This window comes from Eptesicus fuscus, chromosome 21 (assembly GCF_027574615.1).
Source record: "Eptesicus fuscus isolate TK198812 chromosome 21, DD_ASM_mEF_20220401, whole genome shotgun sequence".
Lineage (NCBI taxonomy): Eukaryota > Metazoa > Chordata > Mammalia > Chiroptera > Vespertilionidae > Eptesicus > Eptesicus fuscus.
In genome coordinates, this window is record NC_072493.1 from 46477653 (window position 1) to 46488989 (window position 11337).

At 42.3% G+C, this 11337-nt stretch overlaps 1 protein-coding gene and 1 non-coding gene across 2 annotated transcripts in view; both read left to right on the forward strand.

Moving 5' to 3' along the window:
• Positions 1–3770, forward strand: part of LOC129147100 (zinc finger protein 420-like) — a 40563-nt gene extending 36793 nt beyond the window's left edge. The window contains 3 exon segments of the mRNA XM_054710047.1: positions 1105–2551; positions 2723–2855; positions 2857–3770. Of these exon segments, the coding sequence (XP_054566022.1) occupies positions 1105–2551; positions 2723–2855; positions 2857–3073 (1797 nt within the window). The 3' untranslated portion in view covers positions 3074–3770.
• LOC129147837 (small nucleolar RNA SNORA11) lies at positions 3158–3287 on the forward strand. The gene has a single exon (XR_008555053.1). It is a non-coding gene; the product is annotated as a small nucleolar RNA SNORA11 (small nucleolar RNA).
• Positions 3771–11337: the final 7567 nt, after the last annotated feature.

Genomic DNA, 11337 nt, shown 5'->3' on the forward strand with positions numbered 1-11337 from the left:
TGAAAGTCGAAATCAACATTTTACTGTTATGCATTCTTGGAAAGGAAATCTGGAAAACTAGGAATTAGTCTGTAGTGTAAATAATCCTTTGAATTGTTTAAACTGTAGGGTGGGATTATACTTTCATCCAATCATTTCTAGAATGTACAGATTTATAATGTACCTATAAAATGTAAATATACCCAATTTTGAAATCATATTATGACATACACACACACACACACACACATTCTATTGATTTTTTAAAGAGAGGAAGGGAGAGGGATAGAGAGTTAGAAACATCGATGAGAGAGAAACATTGTTCAGCTACTTCCCGCATACTCCCTACTGGGGATGTGCCCGCAACCAGGTACATGCCCTTAACTGGAATCGAACCTAGGACACCCTAGTTTGCAGGCCAATTCTCTATCCACTAAACCAAACTAGCCAGGGCTTATTATTACTTTTAAATATATTTTTATTAAATTCATAGAGATAGTGAGAGGGAGAGAGAGAAACATCAATGATAAAAGAGAATCATTGACCAGCTACTTCCTCCATGCCCCCCATGAGGATTAAACTGGCAACCTGGGCATGTGCCCTTGACTGGAATTGAACCCGGGTCCCTTTAGTCCTCAGGGCAGTGCTCTATCGACTGAGCCAATCAGACTAGGTATTTTATTATTATTATGTTTTTAAAATATTTTTTATTGATTTTAGATAGGAAGGTAGAGGAAGATAGAAAGGCAAACATCAATGTTGAGAGACAACCATTTCTTGGCTGCCTCCTCCATTCCTCTTACTGGGACCGATTCCAAACCCAGGGCTTGTGCCCTGACCCGGAATGGAACCATGACCATCTTGCTCATACTTCCAAGCTCAACAATGAGCCATGCTTGCTGGGCAATTTGGCAATCTTTTAAACAGGGATTCATTCTTCTTCCTCTGACAATTAATGGTTTGTATTTATTTTCTGTCTATAATTTTAATAAATTAGGAAATCTTTTTTTTATACAACCCTCTTGGTTTAATGAGTATCACAAAATGGTTCTTATGGAACAAGTGTACATGTTTAATGAAATTATAACTGTCACTAAAGGCCTTTCTATCTCCCATTATCACTAGAGTACGTATAATGGAGAGAGCAGTTATCAATGGATTGAACATTGGAAAAACTTTAAGCAAGAGTCATTTCTTAATCATCAGTGGAGAAGGGAGCTTGCAGATGACCATTATAAAAGTGGACAAGTCATTGACCAAATATTCAATCACAATACACGTCAGGTTATTCTTATTGTGGAGACGACACACAAAGGAAGTCAATGTGTCCAGTCTTTTCAGCAGTCTTCAAATTACACAAAACAAGAGAATATTCATTCTGGGGAGGAGGCTGACAAATGGATTCCTTGTGGTAGACTCTCTAGTCAAATATTCAGTCTAAATAAAATGACAAAAATCCATAATGGAGAAAAACCTTATCAATGTAAAGTTTTTGGTAAAACATCTAATTGGCCTTCAGGTTGTACTCTAAAGCAGGAAATTCATATTGGAGAGAAGCCTTACAAATGTAAAGCATGTGGCAAAACCTTTAAATGCCATTCATCTCTTATTGTACATGAGGGAAGAATTCATACTATTGCAAAATTTTACAAACTTGGAGAAAATAAAACAGGCTTTAATCAGTCCTCAAGACATACTCAGCATCATAGAAATCATATGGGAGAAAAGTCTTACAAATGTTCAGAATGTAACAAAGCCTTTAGCCGGTGCTCAACCCTTAGTATTCATCTGAGAATTCACACTGGAGAGAAACCTTATGACTGTAGAGATTGTGGCAAATCCTATGGCAGCTCCTCAGACCTTACTAAGCATCAGAGAGTTCATACTGGAGAGAAGCCTTTTAAATGTAGAGAATGTGGCAAAGCCTTTAGATGGTCCTCACACCTTAATACGCATCAGAGAATTCATACTGGAGAGAAGCCTTTTAAATGTAGAGAATGTGGCAAAGCCTTTAGATGGTCCTCACACCTTACTAGGCATCAGAGAGTTCATACTGGAGAGAAGCCTTATAAATGTAGAGAATGTGGTAAAGACTTTAGATGGTCCTCAGAACTTACCCCACATAAAAGAGTTCATACTGGAGAGAAGCCGTATAAATGTGGAGAATGTGGCAAAGCCTTTACAAGGTCCTCACACCTTACTACGCATCAGAGAGTTCATACTGGAGAGAAGCCTTATAAATGTGGAGAATGTGGCAAAGCCTATAGATGGTACTCACACCTTACTACACATCAGAGTGTTCATACTGGAGAGAAGCCTAATAAATGTAGGGAATGTGGAAAAGCCTTTATATGGTCCTCAGAACTTACTCTGCATAAGAGAATTCATACTGGAGAGAAGCCTTTTAAATGTAGAGTATGTGGCAAAGCCTTTAGAAGATCCTCAGAACGTACTAAGCATCAGAGAGTTCATACTGGAGAGAAGCCTTATAAATGTGGAGAATGTGGCAAAGCCTATAGATGGTCCTCACACCTCACTACCCATCAGAGAGTTCATACTAGAGAGAAGCCTTATAAATGTGGAGAATATGGCAAAGTCTAGATGGTCCTCAGTACTTACTCCACTGAATATAAAAGTTCATATTGGAGAAAAGCCTTGTAAATGTAGAGTATGTTGAAAGCCTTTAGAAGGTCCTCAGTACTTACTGCATTTCAGAGTTCACACTGGAGAGACGTCTCATAACATAAATGTAGAGAATGTGGCAAAACCTTCAGTGTAGAATCATTCCTAAATTATCATAAGAGAGTTTACACTGGAGAGAAGCCTTATACATGTAGAGAATGTGGCAAAGCCTTTACACATTTCTCACACTTATCAGAGAATTTACACAGGTGAGAAGCCTCATAAATGTCGAGAATGTGGCAAATCCATTGGCAGATGTTCAAAATTTACTGCATAGCAGAGAGATATTGGAGAGGAGCCTTTTAAATGTAGGAAGTGTGACAAAACTTTTATCTGCTGTTCTTGCCGTAATAGCATAGATTTCATAGTTGGGAGAAGTCTTAGAGATGTGCGGAGTTTCGTAAGTTCTTGACCAGCAGAGAGAATTTACTGAACATCACAGAATTCTCTCTGCAAAAAAGCCTAATGAATGTGAAAAATGTAAAAAAAGCATTGATGGATGTGGAGAGAGCAGAGTGCCTAAAGAATGGATCCTTTGCAATAAACACATTCAACAGCAACTTGGGCTTACTCCTCACGGGGGGGCAGGATACCATGACCTTCCTGTGATATTACGCCCTATAAAAAAAAAAAAAAACATTGAAAAGTCATTCAGGTATTATTGTATTCGAGAGACTTCCTAACAGACAGAACTTACAAATGTAGAGAATAGGCTGGAGCCTTTATCCACAGCTCAAAATTTACTGAACATCAGAGATTTTATACTGTAGGAAACTACACTGTGGAAAATGTGAGAAAACAATGGCTGGCATGCCTTGGTGATTTACCTTTGACCACCAACCACAACTTCAGGGTGCAATTCCTGGTCAGGGCACAGGCCCTGGTTGTGGACTCAATCTCCAATGTGGGGCAGGCAGGAGCTAGCTGATCCATGGTTCACTCTTATCATTGATCTTTATATCACACACTCTCCTTTCCTGTCTGACATCAATAAAAACATAATTTGAAAGAAACAAAAATAGTGAGGAAACCTTTCGTCAGTGTGTTTTCCTTCCTGTACATCAGAGAGTTTATACTGGAGAGAAACCTTGCAAATGTAACAAGTGAGATTAATCCTTTTCTTGTCAATGGAGTCTTATTTAACATCAGATAATTCATTGTGAAGGAAAGCCTTACAAATGTGAAGAATGAGGCACAATTTTTAATTAGCCTTGTTTTGCTTAACACATGATAACTCGTACTGGAGGGAACACCTATAAATATACTGTGTGTGACTTTGATAAGCAGTGGGGTTGCCTGCACTGTGAACCTCCGTGGAAGAGCGTGAACCCATGAACCAGGAAGTCAGCGTTCATTTCCCGATCAAGGCTCATGACCTGTTTGTGCGCTAGATATCCAGTAGTGTTCACGCAAGAGGCAGCTGATTGATGATTCTCTGTTATCATTGCTGTTTCTCTCTCCCACTCGCTTCTCTCAAATCCTATACCAGTGATGTTGTAGTAAAATGTAGATGTTTCAAATCCAAGATGCAGAATTGCCATGCACTCTGCATTGGAGAGAGCACACCTCTCCTAGCAGAACTCAGAAAATTAAGTTTATTTCTTTTACTTCCTATTTCATATCCTCTGTGTTATGGTGTTGTGTTTTTTTCTCTCATTTTTCTACTCAGCTAATACCCTTCTACAGCACTTTAACAATGGTATCTAAACCTCTTCCTCTCCCACATGAGTCCTCTGCCCCCTGTAGCTTCTGTTCCGCAATTTAGAATTGACTAATGCAATAACTGACTTCAGAATTTGGCAATATCTTGCTTTATATTCATGAAGTAGGTAGATGACCATTCATTCATGTTTTCATGATAGATTGTAGATTTTGAATATGAATGTTAATTTTTGGATTATAATAAATTGGCTTCTGTGTGCTTTATAACTGGAATGATTTTTCTTGTCCTAATTTTCATTGTTTTCCATAAGAATTTCTCAGTGTTACCTCATTACCTTCTTTCTTGGGATGGACTCAGTCCTTGTTAAACAAATTGTATTGTCAATTACTTAAATGTTGCTGGATATTGGTCATTCTTCCAAGAGGAATCCCAAGACCATGACAGATTTGCGGTTAAAAATTTTTATTTTTCATAAGAAGTTATTTTATATATTGACAGCATGACCACAGTTATGTTCATAGGCATTAGTTGTCCCCGCAGTGTTTTCCAAGCCGTCAGTGTAAGTTCCAGGGACAGCAGGTAAGCAGGGATTGAAATGAAAGACTCACATTCATTCCTTCTCCAGTGGACTGTTGTAAATGTGTACAAGCTGGTAAATACCAGTTCCTTTCCATGGGCCATCCCTTAGGATCACACAATGATTAAAGAAACTAGATATTGGATACTCTCCTACTCTACTTCCTGACATTCCCATGGAGCATTCATACGTGTAAGAATCTCATGATATTTTGTGACTAGGTCTCTATCTGGACCAGGGGCTTTATGGTTTTGTTCTGTTCGGGACAAACTATTGGATCCGTATCCGTATCATTCATAGGAATTTGATGTCACCTAGACAATAGTTCCATTTTCTGGTACTGTAGTGAGGAATATTGAGGAGGTGTATTGACGTAAAAGATACAAAAGATTTGTTTTTCACATGGTCATTAGGAAAATAGATGAAGCAGACATTGTTTCTAGGTTTAGAGGACCTGTCTTCATTTTGACTAGAATGCATTTTCTGCTTTGGGGTAAACAGCTCTAAGTCAGAGATTTTAACATTTTTTATCTCATGACACAAATGGAGTAATTATTGAAATTCAGAGGTCTACCAAAATATGTATTTTGTCAATCTGTCAAAAAAATGTCTGACTTTGACTCATGCACACCACACAGCTATTACTATGCTGGCCTTTGTCACATTTTAGTCGACAATCTATGGGTAATGTATTCTATGCTATTGACTAAACAGCCAGGTGTTGCTTGTTCTAAAAATTCTTGCAGCACACCAGTTTGCCTGTGTGACACTCTGAATGATAATCTCTGCTGTAAACTTATCCAATCCGTCTTGTCTAATGAGTTATTTAAGACCAATTTTTCTGTATTGACTTTTTTTTTCCTGGCAGGTCTATCCATTGATGTCAACGGGAAGCTAAAGTTTGCTAGCACTGTATTAATTACTTTACAAAATGCCAATAACTACCTACCTATCAATAATCACTTACAATATAAATGGGTTAACTGCTTCAACCAGAAAACACAGGTAACTGAATGGATATGAGAATGATACCCATACTTCTGCTGTCTACATGAGACCCATTTCAGATAAAAGACACCACATGAAAGTAAAGGGTTAGAAAAAAAGTTATTTCATGTCCACCTTTAGTCCCCAAAAAATCTACTCTGCAGAGAATTTTACTCTAGTGCAGTGGTTGGCAAAACGGCTCGTGAGCCACATGCGGCTCTTAGGCCCCTTGAGTTTTTAGCAAAGGCCAGCTTAGGAGTACTCTAATTAAGTTAATAACAATGTATCTATCTATATAGTTTAAGTTTAATTAATTTGGCTCTCAAAAGAAATTTCAATCGTACTGTTGATATTTGGCTCTGTTGACTAATGAGTTTGCCGACCACTGCTCTAGTGAAAGCTCTCATCCTGGACAGTGTGCATATAATAGGCATGAGGATAATTGTGCTCAGAGTTAGCTGACCCCTGTGGACCTGCCGCCATTTAGTGAAGTCAGCATGTAAACAGTTTTTCATTGCCCAGAAATTTGTTTTGGAAGGAAAAGTAGTAGACATTCTACATTATTATCAATGGCCCATTAATGAGATTATAGGAACTACTAAATAACATTCATTTGACAGTGTACTCCCGGAACACACAGACTTCAAAGATCACAACTTACTATCAATATATTTATCCGTTGAAAAATACATTAAAATTTTTCTCTCCCACAGTTGTTGGAAGGTACCTTATGTTATCAGGTGCCTAACATGAATGGACATCTGTGTCTGACACTTCCCTCATCTACAATAGAAATCAGACTTTTCAAAAATGAACAGCCTACACATCATAAATAGCCACCTGAAGACACTGGTGCAGCCTGTCAAATGAATATTACAGCTAATATTAGTAGTAATTAATAATAATAGGCTTCTGTTAAGCCTACATATATGTATCACAGCTATTAATATTGCTGATGGTGTAATATATGCCCTTAAACTGTAAGAAAATATAATACTAAACAATATATAATAAGTAAAACAAAACCTGAATCATAATATAAATTTAATCTCTTGTGCCTTAACCAGTGGCTCAGTTATTGAGCATAGACCTAGGAACTGGAAGGTCAGGGTTCCATTCCACATTGGTGCACATGCCAGGGTTGCAGGCTCCATCCCAGGGAGGGGCATGCAGGCGACAGCTGACCCAGGATTCTCGGTCATCATTCATGTTGCTCTCTCGTCCCTCCTCTTTCCTATCTGAAATCAATAAAAATCTATTTTTAAAAATTGCTTGGTATACTTGAGGCCCATAAGACTTGACTGCCTTCCATTTACATTATTTTCACGTTAGAAAATAAAAATCTGGCCTTGACTGCCATCCAAGGTTACAGTCTTTCTCCAACCCCAATGATCCATTATTTATTAAGACAAAGACTAAGACTGAGCCTTCCTAGAAATGAGCCTTCCCAGTACCAGGGCACCTCATTATCCTACAAAATGTTTGCTCCTCGATACTTCCTTTGGATTGATTTATGTGCCAAAGGTAATGTGTGCATGAAAAGGGGACACATGCTAACTTAACAAGCTCACCGAAGTGCTGCATGTCAGCCTTTCAAAGTCAGAGACCTAAAGTAACCAGAAAGGATGGTCTGAAATTAAAATTAAGAGCAGTTGTAGCAGGTAGTCAGGTCCTAGTCAAGAATCTTCCATAACAAGAGGGAATCCTTATCTAAGCCTGTCTATTGTACATTGCAGCCAGGATAACATTCCTTTGGAATATCAGGGTAACTCCCCCTTTTCCAGAACCCTCAGGACACAACCAGTGCACCAGGGGGGAACCATAAACACTCTTTGTTATGCTAATTGTTCACAGTTAAGTAAGTTGTGTACACTTACACAAAAGACATGTATCTACCACCAATGGATTTCATATAATCCCCTTGCATCTTTTTAATTATAATAATAAAAGCATAAAATGCAAGTCAACTGAATGACTGAACAGCAGAATGACCACCTGGACAACCTTCTGGATTTCCCAACCTGGTATGACACCAACTGGTGCCAGGCCATCCAAGCGGATGAGATGAGATTCATCGGGGGTCAGGTGTCGCTCCGCAATCGCCCTGCAGATGGAGGCCCAGACCACCGGCCAGCCGTGAGATCAATCAATTGGGGAGCTCCATGATCACCACAAAGAGGGAGGCCCAGGCCACCAAAGGGGGGGAGGGGGGCAATCCATCACGGAGTTACAGCTGGGTGGGCAGGGCCTACATTTTGGGGTCATTAATGGTGGAGCCCTGTGATAGCCCCAAAGAGGGAGGACCAGGCTACCAGGCAGCACCACTGTGGTGGGTGGGCGGGACCTACCTCTTTGGGGTCATTGATCATGGGGCTCCCGGACTGTGTGCACGATTTTCATGCACTGTGCCTCTAGTAATGTATAAAATAAAATGCACAACTGCTGTTCTCTGGAACATTATCTCAATTTGTTGACATTTTGCTTCCTGGCACTTGTGGATCGTTTGGCTCAAATAAACCGCCAAAAATTATTTATAGTTTGAATGTTTCTTACGTTGACAGGAAGATGTTAAGATATAAAGAATTAAAAATAAAAGACATAAGGAATCATGCAATGTATTTAACTAAGAGTTAAATATCACTAAACATCAGTCAATAAACATCTAAGAGAAACCTTAAAGGTATAATGTGTGTGGGAAAGACCTTATCCAAAATTGCATCCTTGAAGGGTCCCCATAATATGATTTTGGAAAGCAATGTTACAAATGACAGCAGTGATGATTGTCAGGAGGAAAACGGAAGGCCTTTCTTTTTCTTTGCTGTAACCTTCCATTCGCTATGAAAAGTACCTGGTAATTACCCGCAAAGATGGCTGACTTCCTTAATTCCAGCTGCTTTTCTCTTTAATGGTAAGACAGAGGGGCTGAGAGAGCAGGCTGCCCTTCCCCCTCTCCCATCCTCACTGAGGTTTTAATGACTCGAGATATTGGAGGCAGAAAGTTTCCGGTTTCAAACCCAGTCTGCCCCACTTTTGAATTCTCTGTAACTTCCCTGTGAGAATGTGTTACCGGCTGTGAAGATCCTGGAAAGACACCTCCTGGGACATGTGCAGCTGAAGGGCAGGCCAGCCAGTAGCTCTCAGCACAGCCTCTGGGATCTGGAAACTTCTGTGTGAATTCCTCTGATTCCCTCCTGTTCGGTCCCACCTAAAGGAGCCAGCCCCAGAGGATGAGACTTCAGGAAATTGCATTGCATTCTCTCACCCCGGGCTGAGACCAGTGAGTAGGTGTCAGCCGTGAGGGGGTGACTAGGTTTCCTTTAGGGTACAAGTGTGCCATGTAGTGATGCGGCTGCAGCATTGGTCAAGAGGAGGGGAGGCAGGATTTGGTCAAGGGAGTCCAGGGAGATTTCGCCAGTGGGTCAGGGAGAGAGCAGTTCTTATGTTGCCTCTAGGGGCGTCAGCCCAGAGCCCCAAGATGTGAAAGAGCTGTGGAAACAAAGAGTCTAGGCTGCCCCCTTGGTCCTGTTGCTCCCTCCCTCCCTTCATCCATGCACAGGCCTGGCCCCGAGGCTCGCCCCACCCCCTACTCTCAAGCAGAGTCGCTCAGCTCAGGCGCTGGCCCCGCCCATCCCTCAAGGAGGCGCATGCGCAGTTGCTGGCAGACGCGGAAGCGGCTGTGGAGGGGAAGGTGGCGGTTCCCTGAGGAGGTGTCTGTGCTTTAAAGCCGCTGCTCTCCGCCCCCCTCCCCGCAGGGAAGGCTGAGGGCGCTGTGGGCGCTGAAGTCCGTGGTGAGGTCCCCGCCCCGGAGCCCCTCACAGCGGTGAGTCCGGTCCCGGGCGGCTGCGCAGTGGAGGCGCCGCGTTCCTTTGGGGGAAACTGAGGCCCGGCCCGCGGTCTCTCCGCCTGTGGTGTGGGCCCCGCCTGCCGCGTGGTTTTCCTGCTGAAAACTGAAAGATGAAACAGAGGGCCGGAGACCATGGGATACCAGGACACAGGCTTTATTGGCAATCTCCCTGCCACCGCCTTCCAGAGGGGAAAGGGAAGAGAGAGAGAGAGAGAGAGCTTGAGAGAGAGCTTGCTGGGGTGAGAGTGCCTTTTAAGGGGAGGAAAAAAGGGGATGGGGCTTAGGGCAATCAGCCCACGCTGATTGGTGGTTTCATGTAAGGCACATGATTAGGCACCTAGGGATTTAGGAATTGGGGGTTTAGGGTATATGGCAGGTGCTGATTGGTGGTTCAATGTACAGTCCATATAAGGTGTTCAGGAATGTCCAGCTGCAGGTGGAGTTTACATCATACTCTGTCCATCAGTTGGGGGAAGGGAGGATCTATCATTCCAGGCTTTTGCTAATATTAAAAAAATTGAGAGTCCGGGCAGGGTCAGGGGATGAAGGTCCGTCTTCCATAGCTACTTCCTGCTGAGAGGGGGCGTCGTTAGGGGCGTCTACCCGGGGTCTCAAGGATTCTGGTGTTAGGTTCTGAATTCAGTGCCAGATAGATCTCTCCCACCTTCTGGTTGGCGAACACCTGCATTCTGTTCTGCAAAAGACTAGAAAACAGCGCATGAGAAAGGGGGCTAAAGAGCAAAATTAAAGGAATAGATACCAGTTGGCCTAATGATGGGAGGCTGGACGAGGAGTGCAGCAGCATAATTTCCCCAAGAGACTGGTTGGTGAAGTCTTGAGAGTGAAGTCTTGTTGAGTCACTTGGGAGGTAAAAGCTGGTCCTGAGGCTGCCACAGCGTCACTTGTCTCGTTTTGCCGTTTTTCTGGTCCTGGAGCTGAAATACAACTGAGACCTAGATGTTATTTTTAGGGGGAAAAGAGTAGGTTATTCTGGGGGTGAGGTTCTTGTTTTCTCAGTTTTGCCCCTTGCTGGGCATCCAGACAGGGTTTCAAAGTATAGGTAGAGCAGTGGTTAAGCTCCCTATGGCAGTTCCAACTCCTGCTGTGATGCTGAGGGTTAGGAGGAGAGGGATGATCTGGACTGCCCTTTTGTGTCAGATATGATGGGTTACGGGGACAGGTAAAGACTGATTATTGGGGGCTGCATCTACATTGGGTGAGAGACAGATGAGAGTACAGGTTCCTGTCCAGCTGATGGGGAGACAGATGTATGTGTTTTCCCCACAGAGGAAGAAAAATCCCTATCATGGAGACAAGTTGAAAGGTGTAAGGAGAAGAGGTGGGCTAAAGGGTATGAGATTCCTTTTTCTAGTTCCGTACTCCAAGCTGAGAGAGTAGTCACCTTGGCGCAACCAATAAGGGGTGACAGATGAGTGATTGAGATTGTACTGCAGTGAAAGTGGGAGGGAAAGGGAAGGAAAGGAGTAGTGGAAGCCAGGGACCTGGATGGTTGGATAAGAGGTTAGACACTGAATATTCTGGTTTAGCTGAAGAAGTATCCAGCAACCTTGTCCTGCCAGGCTTGGAGACTGAAGCCTCACTTTC